The 15,746-nt window shown below is 37.5% G+C and overlaps 1 protein-coding gene across 2 annotated transcripts in view; it reads left to right on the forward strand.

Annotated features, from left to right (window-relative positions):
- IRAK4 (interleukin 1 receptor associated kinase 4) overlaps positions 1-11,397 on the forward strand; it is a 71,868-nt gene extending 60,471 nt beyond the window's left edge. For both annotated transcript variants that reach the window (XM_075710621.1, XM_009487135.2), the window contains 8 exons: positions 1,275-1,435; positions 2,130-2,194; positions 2,502-2,616; positions 4,677-4,786; positions 7,353-7,536; positions 8,401-8,463; positions 10,263-10,421; positions 10,516-11,397. In XM_075710621.1, coding sequence (XP_075566736.1) covers positions 1,275-1,435; positions 2,130-2,194; positions 2,502-2,616; positions 4,677-4,786; positions 7,353-7,536; positions 8,401-8,463; positions 10,263-10,421; positions 10,516-10,548 — 890 coding nt within the window. In that variant the 3' untranslated portion in view covers positions 10,549-11,397. The remainder of the gene's footprint in view (positions 1-1,274; positions 1,436-2,129; positions 2,195-2,501; positions 2,617-4,676; positions 4,787-7,352; positions 7,537-8,400; positions 8,464-10,262; positions 10,422-10,515) is intronic.
- Positions 11,398-15,746: the final 4,349 nt, after the last annotated feature.

Raw genomic sequence — 15,746 nt, forward strand, 5'->3', positions numbered from 1 at the left:
ATATTCCTATCATTGTGCATCTATGGGAAATGGCATCTTGGTTTTGCTCTTTTTCTGTGTGGCTGTGAATTTAGCTTGGACAGTAAGATGTCTGAATATGAGATGCACCTTGCCAATAAGGCGGCTACTGTGATGAAAAACTTCACTGTTAATTGAATTGCAATTTGTTTTGTGCTACACATAATCCTGTTGCCTTTTTTCAATACTGTTTTTGTAGACTGCTCAGCATCTTGTGTTTTAAAGCTGGATTATACATGTCAGAAATTATAGAATCATAGAATCTTTTAGGTTGGAAAAGACCTTTAAGATCATCATGTCCAGCCATAAGCCTAACACTACCAAGTCCACCACTAAACCGGTTAAGGGTAGAGTAATAACGAATTCCATGTTTCCTGGCTTGGTGGCTGGATTATTTTTTAATGAAAGTAGAACTAGAAATCACTAAGGTTGGAAAGGACCTCTAAGATCATCAGTCCAACCATCAACCCAACACCCCCATGTCCATTAAACCGTGTCCCATAGTGCCACATCTACACATTTTTTGAACACTTCCAGGGACGGTGACTCCACCACCTCTCTGGGCAGCCTGTTCCAGTGCTTGACCACTCTGTCAGTAAAGAATTTTTTCCTAATATCCAAATATCCAATCTAAACCTCCCCTGATGCAGCTTAAGCCCATTTCCTCTTGTCCTATCGCTAACTACATGGGAGAAGAGACCAACACCCACCTCACTACAACCTCCTTTCAGGTAGCTGTAGAGAGCGATAAGGTCTCCCCTCAGCCTCCTCTTCTCCAGACTAAACAATCCCAGTTCCCTCAGCTGCTGTTGGAGAAAAGATCATTAAAGAAAGCATTCTAGGAAAGTATATGGTTAGTGTCTTCCTTCCTAAAGGTCTACTTCTGGATTGCTGCCAGAAACATGATGAGATCTAGATACGTTTTTACATTAGACACAGTGTGGCGCTCTCTCTGATCTGCTGCACATTTAATTTCTATTACCTGTTTTACGAGTATTAACAAAAAGTACAATCAGAAGGCTGCTATGGTGCTAGTTGTGAAGAAAATTATACATAGCTAATTATATATATTTATCTGCATTTCTTTTTTTTTTCCCTGGTATCTTCATCACAAAGCTGGAAGCAGGGCTCCACTACGTCAGGATTTGCATGGTAGCAGGTTTTTGGTTTAATAGAATTGAAGCAGAGAATGTATTCCATACAGTTGTTCTTAAGTGAAAACATAGTTGTGCTTAATGGCAAAATATGTCTTTCAGATTTCCATAATTTTTGGTTTCATGAATTGGAAAGTGTTACAAATAATTTTGATGCACGACCAGAATCAGCTGGAGGTAATAAACTGGGAGAAGGTGGCTTTGGCATTGTGTTCAAAGGCTACATCAATGGCAGAAATGTGGCTGTCAAGAAGCTTGTTGCTGTGAGTTGTCTGGGCGTTTTTCTTTTTAATGACTGTGTACGTTATAGTATAGACTTGTTTATCTGTGGAAAGTGTTGAATGATAACACTTCAAAAAGTGTCGCCGTATTAAACGTTAGTTGGGTTGAGAACCGTGTCCTGTAGTCCCATGAGTGGTGTGAGTTGGCACAGTCACCCGAGATGAAGTCTTGCCCTTTCTGGAGCTTGCTTTGAGTGGCTCGGGCAAGTTGTCTGGAAGAGCAGAGTGCTCCCACAGTTCCCCTCCCTCCCCTGCACACAAGACGTGGCAGAAGGGAAGGGGTGCTAGGGAGGTTTCCCTTTCAGAATCAGACAAACAATTCACAAGCTAAATAGGTATTGCCCCAGAATTTTAGTCTTCACAACCAATGGTTTGTGTGAGTAATTAATTTTGTAATGAGTAAGTGCTATTTATGGGTAACTGCAGTGGAATAAAGTGGGTTAGTGAGTGACTGTGCTGAAACTGGATCCATTTGTCCAATAATATTGCGTTCCATGGAATTAAAAATCATGTTCTGATACTATTTCTGAGTTGAGTAAAAAAAAATATTGTAAACAGTTAAGTAGTTGTTACATGTAAGTAATCTAAAGAAAGGCTTACAATTCCAATTTTTTTAATGAACAACTGTGCATTTTAATATGGCCAGTGATATTAATGTCAAATACTTCCTTTGTAGATGGTTGATGTTAGTGTTCAGGACTTGAAACAGCAATTTAATCAAGAAATAAAAATGATGGCAAAGTGAGTACAGTGTTATACGATGTCATTATAGCCTTTTATGGGAATCTAAGTTGGCAGATAACATGATAGCTAGTGTGATCCCTTATTTTTCTCTTTCTAGCATAACTTGATGATTTGCATGTTAAGTGAGAATGTTTCATATACAACATGGGTGTATTTTGTTTGTTTTAAAGCACCACTGCAGAGCCCTGGCTATGTGCAGTAGGTCTGAAACAAGTACCTGGGGATCAAGTTCCCTCTGCCTTGTATTTTCCTCAAATATTGGGAGTCTTTCAGAGCATATATGCATAGAATTTTTTTGCTGTAGGTGTCAGCATGAGAATCTCGTAGAATTACTTGGTTTCTCAAGTGATGGTGCTCAGCCATGTCTGGTCTACGAGTACATGCCCAACGGTTCATTGCTTGACAGACTTGCTTGTCTGGTAAGTAAAATCTTTTCTACCTTCCGGTTTTGTCTTACTTTGCTGAAGTATAGATATCTATGAGATGTCTTTGAAACAGTACTGAACTGTAATGGCCAAACGATGTTTTACTACTTCTGTGTTCTGGAAGACAAATACGATAACAAGTAGAGTTTTATGCAAATGTAGACACATTAAAGTCAAAGCAGGCAGACAATACAGTGTCCTGTACCTGAAGTGGCACAGGAGCTTGGACTTGCTATGCCTGCATGGAGCAGAGCAGAGGGTGCTGCAGTATTCTTCCCGGTTCTGCCATTGGCATGTTCTCTACTAGTTCTTGAGATTCTGCATTGTGAAATTGCCCTTTGTTCATTGCTCTTGTGATAGTGGTTATAACACAGTGTTCATAGTCTGCGTATCTCTATCTGAAGTGTCTAAATAAATGGGAAATACATTTTTTTTTTAATTGGCATTTTGTGTAAATGCAATGCTTTCTTCTGATTTAATCAAATGACGTGTCTTCTAGCCTTGGCATTTAATAAATAGTAAGTTGCTTTGGTTTTGGTGAAGCAGCTCTTGTGTATGAAGGACAAACAGTTGCTTGTTAGAGTGATGCCAGCAGTAAGCCAGACTTAACCTAGTAGATGAGTGTCCATGTTAGTTTGTTGAAGGAGTTCAAAAATCTGCTTTATACTAAGCAAATGCAGCTTCTGAGGTTGTAATCTGGTGAACATTTTAAACTGGTGCTACTTCAGCCCCCATGCCCCCAGACCTAAAAAATGTCATTTTGCTTTTTTCTGCACTGATCTTCCTGTTGTACTGGCTCAAGCATTTAGTAGTTGGAGAAAGAGCTGGGTTAGGGAACTGATCAGGCTGAAAAAATACTCAGTGAAAAAAATCTTTAATTTTCACCTGGAGACGTTTCCTCTGCAAGGCTGCACAAATACTTGCCCCAATAGGAAAGGAGTGGTGTTATGAGTAGCAGTGGTTGGGGAAAGGACTGGATATGTTTGGTAGCACTGTTGTCTCAGGTTGGTTTGGTTGATTTGCTTGTACACACTTACACGTGTGCATGTTTTTTACTTTTTTTTTAAACTGAATCAGTGCACAAAGACTCAGTTTTACTTAAGGCAGTACAAGTTTATCTGTACAAATGAGCAGTGCTTGGCAAGGATGTGTATGAAAATGTTCATCCATGTAACTGACTTGGGCCATTATCACCAAGTGAACTTAAAAGATTGGTGATAATTGAAAGCTAAAGTAGAAATAACTGAGGCCTTTACAAGGAAGAAACAAACTTATGATATAAATCATCAAGAATCTAAATCAGAATCTATAAATCAGAAAGAACCTTCTTCTGATAAAGTTGAATAGGTGAGGAATGTGCATACTGAATATGTGTTCTTGCTGGGAACTTCATTTCATGACTTCACTGGATGTGTTTGAGGCATGGACTCTTGCTTATGTCATCTCCTTGTGTGGGCTTTGAGGAGTAGGCCAGGGAGGTGGTAGAATGATGAGATACTCTAATCCTCTTCCCTTGGCCACTGACAAGATTAAGAAGTGGTTTTGAAATGTAGGTGTCCACTTCTAAGGTCTAGTTAGTAACATGAATTGAGCTAAGCTCTTGACAAGTGGTAAATCCAAAACCACTGGAAGATTGACTTCTCATTGTTAGTAAAAACTGTTGATTGCTTCGAACGATTTGCTTTGGGTTAAAAGGCTTTGGTATTGGTGCCGGTATGAAGTGGCAGATGTGATAGATACAGGTAGTTCTTTGCAGCGCAGCTGGCCTTGTAGGGTCAGAGTCGAATATTATCAAGAACACTTTTTGCAACGGGTGAATTAATCTAAGGCAAAATGCAGGGGAAAGAACTGAATGTGACAAATGCATGTATTTCTGCCCAAGTAAATTAAGAAATGTATGCTATTAGTCCTTTTAATGATTTACTTGAAAACCACAAAACATAGCAAAAAGTCAGTTTTGGATTGTGAGGTTTTTGTATGTTTTGTTTTGTTTTATGTGAGCATATATATTAAATTTTCAGCTTTCTACTTGTCTTTCTTCCTTCTTATTCAAGGATGACACTCCACCAATTTCTTGGCATACAAGATGTAAAATTGTTCAAGGTACAGCAAATGGCATCAGCTTTTTGCATGAAAATAATCATATTCACAGAGATATTAAGAGGTAAAAGATGCTGACTATCGCTGGCTGCATTTTCCTTTTTTTTTTTCTTCTTTTTTCTTTTTCTTCTTCCCCCTGTTAAAGTCATTTTAGAGGGAACAAACTGCAAGAAGCATTGCTTCAGTCAAGGGCACGATCTTTCCTGCAAATGACATCCATCACCATAATCTTGTCTGTGCCACAAGGACATGACCAGTTCAGACTTCTAAAGATAATTATGAGGTTATTGTAATCTGTTACTATCAAATAGTTATTTGAGTGCTGCGAGGACACCCAGAAATTCTTTCACAACTGCTGCTAATGAAAAAGCTGCTGTTAGAGAACATAATGACTTTTAGATGGGAATTTTTCAGATGAAAACCCACCTTTTTTTTTTTTTCTTTTTCCTCGAACATTTCTTCAGAGTGTCTCCTTTGATTTACTGCTATTTTTTATGAAGACAGTAAAATTACTTCAGTCAGGTTTATGAAGTTCAGGGTTCTTCAAGGATAATGTATGTTCACTTGATTGTTATACCAGAAATTTTTCCGGGGATATCAGAGCTCAGAAAAGGTGGGGGTTTTGTTGTAGGGTTTGGCGGGTTTTTTTCTGGGTTTGTTTTTTTTTTTTTTTTTCCTTGCTACAGTTTGTTGTGTTGGGTTTTTTAAAATAGTAAAGCAGTCTAAATCTTTGAAGAAAAGCCCCAGATGCCTTACTCCTTCTGTGGGTTAAGAAGGAACAACTGACTGATTGGGTGTCATGGATGAATGTTTGAATAGCTTTTTGGCTTCTGGCAACTCTGCTAAATGTAGGCCACTTTGGTTTTGTGACCTTCCAGCTCATGAGGAGCAAGTTTTTGCTTCAGCTGCCTCATAAAATGTGCTTGCTGCTTTGACAATTTATGTTTCTTCTGTCTTCCCTGCTTAAGCCTCTGGACAAGTGTAATGACTGGAAGGGACGCATTTTTTACCTTATGCTACTCTACCCTTCTAACTGCTGTGAGTTGATCATATTACAGGATTGGGTTTGGTTTGGTTTTGGTTTTTCTCTTGTTTGGATTCCATTTTGCAACCTCTTGCACTTGCAATGTGAATAGTTCAATAATTTTGGTTGGTGTTATTAATAGTGCTGCCACTCCCAGGTAAAACTTAGATGAAGAGACATCTAAGGAGGTTTACTTCAGTCTTCATTTTGCTATGATGTGTGGAGACAATTGGTAACCACGCAGGCACTGTAACAGGTTCTCTGTAGGCTAGAGGGGGCACCTGATTGAATGGGTGTTCTCGGATGTCCATAGTTTTTTTGGCTTGGTTATGCCCAGGAAATAGTTCATTTATCTCTTGAAGCTTGACAGTTGCAGTAAAACTTGCATCTTTGTGCCCTTTGTGGTGTATCAAAAAAGCGACCACTCTTTGGGCTTGACTCATGTTGGTAAGAAGCTCAGATTTGTGAAGTTGTGGTCCTGCTCTTCCTTCTTTTAGAAGTTGAGGTTTAACTACAAAACCAGTTGGTGGATGGCGCCTTGACTGGTGTTTGGCCTTTTGTAGTCGTCTTATATTTAACCTTATTTATAACAGTTCTAATACCAAGTGATCTGTTGTAACTTACAGCTGTGTTAATTTTGTTGAGAAGGTTTGGTGGACAAGAAGGGGAAGTTAGAAATCTAAGTTCCTAGTAAGTGTTACGTGTTGTATCTGGCTATGTGGTTTTCTTACGGTTCCATTAAGGGAGTCAGAAAATGAGGAGGATTACAGATATGTTAAATCAAGTATTTTAAAAGGGTTCCAAGTGCTACAAGTTTAAAAATCAGTAGAAGATTTATGCTGTAATTCATCCCGCTGAGTATTTTATGAAAATGCTAAGGTCTTTTAGATCAGCTTCATTCTTCAGCGTTTTTTTAAGGGAATTAAAACCTGGAGATCAAGTGGAAACACAGCACATAAATTATTCCAGCATTAGTAAGTTTTCTGTTTCTCTTCCAGGAGAAGAATAAGAGTATTAGTATTCATTTGGCATGTGAATTTGTAATGGTTGACATAGTATTAGGTAATAGGTATGAAAAACTGCTTTTGTTAGTTCTGAGTAGAGATTTAGACAGTTAAGAATTGTATTGTGATCCAGTACCAGTTGATCAGAGCTGTGTTCTCTATTATCCTTCTTAAAAAAAGAGTATTCAGATTCAGAACATGGATGTAACATAATTGGCCTCTTATAAGAAGTTTTTGTATTTGTGGGATTTGGGGGTAGGGGAGGTGTTTGGGTTTTTCCTTGGGGGTTTTTGCCTTTTTTTTTTTTTTTTTTAATGCATGCATGCATGCACAAGAAAAAAACATGGATGGATCCTGGCAGCCAGCTCTTGATTTATTTAGAGCAATTAATTTTGACATCGAGCAATTTACAACGAAATTCACTCTTACATTTTCTGTTATATGAATAATGAATAAATATCTTAGATTTCAAGAAACAGTCAAAATAGCAGTCTGCGTTTGGTTATTAAGGAGTTATTAGTCTGTTATAAAACCTAATTACTGTACTAGTTTGGAAAATTCTCTTTCTTTTTTTTTTTTTTTCCCCCTCCCCTCTTTCCCAGTGCAAATATCTTATTAACTGATACATATATGCCCAAAATTTCTGACTTTGGACTTGCAAGAGCATCTGTAACATTCACACAAACACTCATGACTGAAAGAATTGTTGGAACAGCTGCATATATGGCGCCTGAAGCTCTGCGAGGAGAGATAACACCTAAATCTGATATCTTCAGTTTTGGAGTAGTAAGTAGAATGTGGGAAGCATTATATGACTTTTTTTTGTAAATGATAAAAGCATACAAAATCAAGAATATGTGAAATTAAATAATCCACTCTGATCATTTCTCCTTTTCCCAACAGATGTACTCTTAAGATAGTGTTTCTGAACTTTGATTGGTTTAAAATCATTTGAATATGTTGATTAAAACATTGAATTTGCTAATGATTACAATAATTATGTTAAAATGTAAATTTCCATGTGAAAGACGGGAGTAAAATAACATTCCAAGTTCTAGCTAAATGTAGTTTGAAGTAATGTGGAACATTGTTTCTTGTTGCATAGTATTGCACAAAAATGTAACTCAGGCTAGAAAAGAATTTTTTTTAAAGAAAATGTTCCAAAATTAAGTGTGTTTTACTCTTTTTAAGCACGAAAAGTACACTGTCCATGTGGCGTTTGCCTTAAAGCTGAGTACAAAAAAGACATAAGCTTAATATTTGGGAGAATAATAAATCCATTCTGAATAGATCCAAGACCCTAATTGCTATTGACCACTTCCTTCATAGCGTTTAGTTTCATGGGGATGTAGATCAGATACTGTTTCGGAATCCCTTGGAAATCCTTCCATCTTGCTTTGAAGCAACACAATGTAGGGTGAGAAAAACTTGCATTGAAATTCATAAACCACACTGCTCGTAACAGTTAATGAAAATAAAGGTAGGAACAACAGCAGCAACAATCAATTGTATAGAGAGCTATCTTTGGACAAATACAGGTTCTGTGAGCATTTGTTTGAAAGATTTGGGGTCGTGTTCCTTTTTGCAAATGGTGTATGTGCCTAGGATTATTCTATGCTTCATTTTCTCTTCTGATTTTTTTTCTCCTAGGTCTTACTAGAAATAATAACGGGTCTTCCTCCAGTAGATGAAAACCGAGAGCCACAGTTACTGGTATGTTCCTTTTGCTTTCTCCTCCTCTCCCCCTGCTCTAGGATCACTTTCTATGAAATCATAGTCAGTTAACAGGTTCTGATACAATCAAATTAGTCATCAAAATACGTAGTTATGAAAACAGCTCTTGTGTCAATGTGTCTTAAGAGGTGAGGCTGAAACTTTTTATCTCTTGGCTGGTAGGAGATTGTTCAGTCCCCAAGGTCTTCTCCTTCCAATCTGACCCTATAATTCCCTTCATTTTGGCACTGCTTCTTATTGTAATACCATTATGCTTTATCAGCATACTCCTGTTATACCCAGGTAGTTCCTCGTTCACCAGAACATTTTAAACTATTCATCTCAGTTGTTTCTTTATGGTTCTTTATACTTCTTAGCATTCCTGTATCAATTTTCATCCTCTTCAACTTTATGAATAATTTGCAAATACCTTATGGTTTTAACCTTAGGGAAGTTTGGAATAAAGGGCTTTTTTGCAGGGTAAAGGGTAGGTTGAATTTTGTTTTCTTTTTTACTATTCAATGAGTAATTCAGTCTACTAATTAGGAAACTTATGTCTCAGAGTTCACTCTTTTGAATTAAAAATCTTACAAGGCTGTTCTTAATTTAGCCTTTCATTTAGCTTAAAATTAAATTCTAAACTACTTAATCCAAGGCTTTCCTAGAATATTTTTTACAGAAAGACTTACTTATTTACTAAGTATGAAATAGCATTGAGGTTTGGATTGGTTTTGTTCCATACTGTTTGATAGGAGATCACTTTCTTTGCAGCTTTGGGAATACCTGTGTCCTGCTAACAGAATTTTTTTCCTCTAAGCTGTATCTTCTGGAGTGGCATGATACTTATCCTATTGAGCTCTGTTAAAGACCTTGAGGAACTCAGTCCCTGTCAAATTGAATCATGAGGTTTTGGGGTTTTTTTGAAGCAGGCTTTTTCAGAGATAGGATCTAAAAAGGAATATAAGGTGTGATTTGACTGGTACAGTTTATCTTTATAACGTATTTTTGGGAGCATAAAGAGAACGGTCAGTGCAAGATAATGTGGCATCCTTAACTTTGAAAATTTTGAGGTAGTTGAACGTTAGTCAGCAGTTTCAGACTGACCCATAGAAGAAGGCAGAAGACCTGCCTCTACTCACTGACTTTTTGTTTCTTACTTCCTTTAGCATGCTGACTTCTCTGAGGTATTCCTCAAACAGTATTTGTGATTACAGATAACACATTTCAAGTGTGTTGGAGCTGGAGAGCTTTGGACTAAACCAGTCAGACTTAAAAAGTTATTTCAGACTAGAAGTTTCCTTTAGAATAGATATAGCAGCCACTGAGACTGGTGACAGAAGGCATTAATTTCCAGAAAGAGGCTTTATAAAGTTGACAAAAAAGAAATTATTCACGCTTAAGCTTGCATATTTGTGGGTTATTGAGTAAACATAAATACCTCATGTCGATCATGCTGCTTCTCTTAAAAAAGAGACAATACTAAGAAACTGAGCCTTGAACTGGGGAAAAGTTAAAGCTATATGAAGCAGCTTGAAGAAAATTGCTTTACAAGTTTGTGTTAACTCAATTAGAAGTAATTCATAATAAAAATGTATAGTCCATTTATAGCCTTATAGGCTGTTTCTGCAGATATTGGTGAATAAATACGCTGCTGAACCATTGTCATCATTCGTTGTCTAGAAAAGTGGTTGAGAAAAGAAATGAACACTCAAAAGCAAGTTTTCAAACTGTTAGTGTGGAATCCATAATGTTCAGATCCTTACAAAGTTACCTACTCATTGGTTCAAACTCTCTTGTAGTTAAGTATCAAAGATGAAATTGAGGATGAGGAAGCAACTATTGAGGATTATATTGATGAAAAGATGAGTGACTGGGATGCACCTTCAGTTCATAAAATGTACTCAATTGCTGGTCAGTGTCTGAATGACAAAAAAACCAGAAGGCCAGACATTAAGATGGTATGTAGTCTTTCAGGTAAAAAGCTTATTCTGAGTGTGTGCGTGTGTGTGGTTACAGTATCAGTTACTTATATTTCTGTCTGTTCTCTTGCAGGTCCAACAGCATCTACAAGAGATAAAAATTTGATACCTGTTTTTTCTGATACACAAATATTTTTGAAATGGACTAGATACCAGTAGCAAATATTTTATTAGTATTTAGTGTGACATTATCAGCTTTTCTGCTTTCCAGAACTTTCTGGCCTGTATATAAGGTATGGTGTTGGCCTGTCACCACTGTGCTATTTTTGTTAACTGAGTAGCCTTTTCACATATCCTTAGCCATTGGGCCCTCAACGTGAGAAAACTTCTTTTGTATTAACAAATTGCAGTGCTGGTACGTCTTCTCTACAGCTTTTTAAATGCATTTCCATATTAGAATCTATTTGATTTTTTTGATGTCCAAGTATCAAGTATGTCTGCTGCAAAGGCATACGACAGTAGCAGAGTAGAATGTTTTTTCTGCAAATTGCTTTCTTGATCAGGTGTACTAGACCTTTTTCTATTGAAGACAACATTTAATAGATACAAATGGCACTTATGTTGTCTTTTAAAAGAAACTTTATTTAGCATTTTAACTTGAGAGTTCATATTGGTGTGAATGGACTGGTAGTGTTTGTGAATGTGGCTATTTTTCAAAAAGTCGTCTTGAGATTAGTTTTAGGCAAGTAAGTGCTGCAAGACATATTCTAGGTTGTTTTTTGGTTTCAAGGATTCACAAGCAAAACGGTTATCTTGCAGTGCAAATGCAAAAATACATATGGCTTTCTTCTGGTGAACTCTGTATGATGACAAACCATTTAATTTTTGTCCATAGGAAGACTCTTAGCTACTTTGAATATTTTACATTTTAGGGGAAGATTCCATATGGATTAAAAATACAGATGGTATGCTTTGTTAAAGGGGCAAGAATAATAATTCTAAGACCAATTCTGCATTTTCCTTAGTCAAATGATGAAGCTTTTTTTTTTAAAAAAAAATATATGTATGTATATTAATAAATAAATATTAAAATACACTCTTAAAATGCAGCATGGAAAGCTTTCTAAAATAGGTACATTGACAGATCAAAGCAGACTCAAAATGAAATGAAAGTGATTCCAGATACTTTGGACTAAGTAGGTATACAAATACTACCATTGTAAGTGAAAGAGGTTATTTTCATATAAACCTTTTTTGCACCTTGTGAACTTTTTCTTGACAGCTTAGGGGTAGGTAAATAGCCTGCCTTACAGCTAAATTTGAAATTCCATGATTATCAAAGAAAAGGAAACATTGAGAAATGATCTGACAGCATCCACAGATACGTATCTCTTTGTAGAATGCATGTGACTTCTAACACTCGTATTTATATCATTAGATCTCTGGCTACTAACTCATTCTGTATTGCCTTTTAAAACTGATAGTTTAATTTAGGAGAAGGTATCCACCTAAACAGCTTCTAGTTGTATTGAGCAGAAATTGTAAAAAGCTGTTAACATAAATAAAAACTCTGCATTATCATTGCAGATTATTATTTCTGCTATTAAAACTTTGAGCCTTGGAAACAATAGTCATTTTACGTTGCTTGCATTTCCGATAACAACATTATGCTGCCTCACTGCATGGAATAAAGCTGTACAGCTCTGAACCTGGGTTTGTGGAGAAAAAAAGCTGCTATAAAGCTAAATCAGAGTAAAGTCTGCTTAAGCCATTCTTCAGTTTTAAACATCTCCAGCTCTTCTGTGAAGGTTTCTTATTAGATCACATCTGCTTTTTACCATTCCCTGGAGCTAGAATACATCCACAGTGTTGTCCTGCAGCACGCTTGCTGCCGTAACTCCCTAGTCAGCGCTGTTCACCGCTGGTGTGCTGGAACGATTTTGTTTATGCACCAGCCATGATGTTCTAAGTATTAGGAGAATATTAGCTACAAGCATAGGAGTTCCTCTTGTTCTATCATAGTAGAGCGTGACTATTTGCAGTGCTGCTGTCAGCACCTAAGTTTCGGCAGTAGTTTTCCCTCACTGTAAATGAAGCATGTTAGCTACCCTTTCATTAACAAACAAATTTAACTCATTTAACATTATTCTAGTGACGAATGAAAATGTGATGATTTAGGTAACTAGGTAAAGCTAGTTAACTTATGTGGGAATGTCTGTTTTTTTTTGAAATACACAAGGTGCAAAGAGAAAGAACTCCCCCCCCCCCCCAAGATTTTTTTCAAGATCTTCCTACAGTAAGGTGAGCACCTATAGATGCTGACGGGGGATAAGAGACTTCTGTTCCATTTATTCCCTGCAAAAACATTAAACTAGCCTAGAATCCATACTTCTTTGTATTAATTACTATAGTAAAGTTTTCCAGGACACAAATTGGTAACTTGAGCCATTTGAGTTCTTTGTGAGTAAAGGGATGATGTAGTTTCATAGAATTGGAGGCGAGAGAAAACGTAGTACAGTTCTGGTGGGTGGAGAGCTGCACACGGGAGATGTTCTTGGGATAGCAATAGGGCTAACAGGGCCGGCCTACACCCTCTCTTGACGGGGAGGGTGCCATGGATCACCACCCTTGCTGAAAGAGCCAACCTTTTGCATGTTAAGGATCTGGAGAACTGTCACTAAAGCAACTCACTCACCCCCAGAAGGAAGTATGAACGAAAAATAGCAAGAATGATTTATTGCAATTCCAACTAAGACGCTAGGAAGAAGTGGCAGGATAAAAGCAAATGCTAATGAGCCATGGAAAATTGCTGTTAAGGAAACCTCTTACGAAGGGCAAGAGTTCTCCCCTTGGATACAGCAGGAGGTCACCGAATGGCTGTTGTGACTCAGAGCGGAGGTGCCTGCACAGCCCTGGGGCAGGACATGAGCCATTAGTGGCTGCTGAGGAAAGAGGGCACGAACAGGACGTGCATGTAGCGATACTGCATTGGAGTATGATGGCTTTGTACAGTTTGCGGCTCATAAACATTGAGAAGGATGCGAGGTCTTCATTAGTTATTAAGCCTTTATTGCATTTTCTTTGTATCTGTTTGTCCAGTTGCCTTTTGAGCCAACACACCTTTTACAAGCCATAGTACTTCATATTATTGAAATGGGAAGAATTGCCTCATCCTTGTATTTGGGCTGGCCAGCTGAGAGTTTTATTTAACACCCACTGGCCAAAAGGCAAATAAAACTGCTTCTTCTATTCATGGTCACAGAGAGGCCTAGCCTATTCCTTCCTCTTACCTCCCTCCTGCTTCTCTTAGCCTTCTTCCTGTATAGCATTTTGCATTAAAATCATTCTCTTAAATCCTAGTTCAGCACATGTTCAAATTTCCTTCTTTCAGCTGCAAAATTGCCGTATCACCAATTTTCCCTATGGGGATGTGTTGGCAGGACAGTTAAAAGGAAAGCCAAACCACTAAATGTTCTTTTCAGCTTGAATTTTGAGGGCAATAGGAAGACTTCAAGCAAACTACTTTCAGTTTAGACAAAAAAAAAACATTAATGGAACAACATCATTTGAGTAGTTTAATTATACTACCTCATGCCGAGCAAGTAACAACAGAACTGCTAAATTACTAATCAACTACTTCAGCATTTTTTAAAAGGATAGAACTTTTTGAAGAGGCTTATTATTGAAAGCATAAAAGTCTCAGGAGCTGAACACACTTGGATCCTGCTACAGAAGCCTCTGTGCTGCTTCTGTAAGGCAACAGGAAAGTAGCTGTTTCCAACATACTGATTTTACTCCAATCGCAAAAGCCAGGAATTCTCTTTCTGCCCACCTCCCTTCTTACCCTGCAATCACTTTTTCTATTTTGCCTTCTACTCCCACGGGAACTGCCTGGTACTTACACATCATGATGTTAGAATATAGATCTTTGTTAAAGAGACTATGAAATGATTCAGCCAACACCAAACTAAAGCATCAATCTTTATTTATAAAGTAAATTACAAAATAGATAAGGTAAATTTACTTAATTTTAGCATCTGAAGGTGGTTTTCATTGAATACATAGACACCGTATATTAAAAGTTTCCTTTATCCATGTGTTTATCCAAGTATTAGAGCAATTATTACCTTGATCAGTTTTACAACCCTCTGATAGTGTTTTAAAACATCACATTGTCCCTACCTTGCAACAATAAACGTTTCCAAGATAATTACCTGTCATCTTAATTAACAACTATTTAATAGCTTGTGAGTTAACAGCTGCATTACTTCTGGGCTTTATGAAGGCCAACAATTTTGAAGGGACACTTTCAATTATTAAATGATCAGAGACAGTAAAGGAGTAACTTACTTTAATGCCCTCATTTTGTGCTGGCTCTGAGCCTTCATTAACAGTAATAGTGTTACATGAGACAACTATGCAGATGTAAACTTGATAGATCTCACAAAAAGATCAGATACTTCTTATTGCTTTGTCAGAATAGCTACAAGAGGCCTGGAGAGGCAGTCGGCAGTGCAAGACTTCATATAATTCTCTTTTAGGGGAAAGGTGAGGGGGAAGTATGCTCAGGACGCGACTGCTGGCTGGTCAGGGGTTTGTACACCCACAGAGAATATTCTCAAGTAAGGTAACTTACAATGCCTGGTTTGGGCCAAACTCTAAAGCAGCTCATTATAAACTCCCTCGCATAATCACTTAACCAGCTCTTGCCATCCTCCAGATTAAGCTTTCTACCTCCTACCCTCATCTACCTGGGGCAGGATTAGGAAAAAAAAAAAACCCCAAAACCCAAACACAACATGAACATAACCGTATCAGGTCAAACTGTTCATTATTTAAAACATTCGGTATTAAAAAGCTGAACTTCTTTACTGGCTCAAATAAGCGTAAAAATGTATGTGCGCTCTTCGTATGGCTGACACATGGCCAGGAATACTAAATTCAAACAAAAAACCCTCTAGCAGTGATTTTTAACTGCTACACTCAAAAGGTTTTCCTTAAAAAAAACCCTAAACCCACAAAAAAAAAAACCAAACCCAAAACCCAAAGTGAATTAGGTGTGCTGAAAAGATTTAGAGTTCAACTAAAAATACATTTAATTACCGTGCACAATGAGCTGTGCATGCATTAGCCGTGTTTAAAAAACGGTGACACTTGCCTGACAGGTAGTACATAGAAGAAACACTCCAAAGACCAGCTCCTTGCCCTGGGGAGGAGGCAGGAGGGAGAAAAAGAACACAGTAGCTAAGGGCAAGCAGGAGATCAGCTGAGGATCAAAAGCTATTGAATTGATGTAGTGTGTAAGATTAAATGAAAAAAGCTGAGGTGTCAAATTTCTACTGGATATAAAAAACCACAGTAAAA

Source organism: Pelecanus crispus, chromosome 1 (genome assembly GCF_030463565.1).
Source record: "Pelecanus crispus isolate bPelCri1 chromosome 1, bPelCri1.pri, whole genome shotgun sequence".
NCBI classification, from domain to species: Eukaryota; Metazoa; Chordata; class Aves; order Pelecaniformes; family Pelecanidae; genus Pelecanus; species Pelecanus crispus.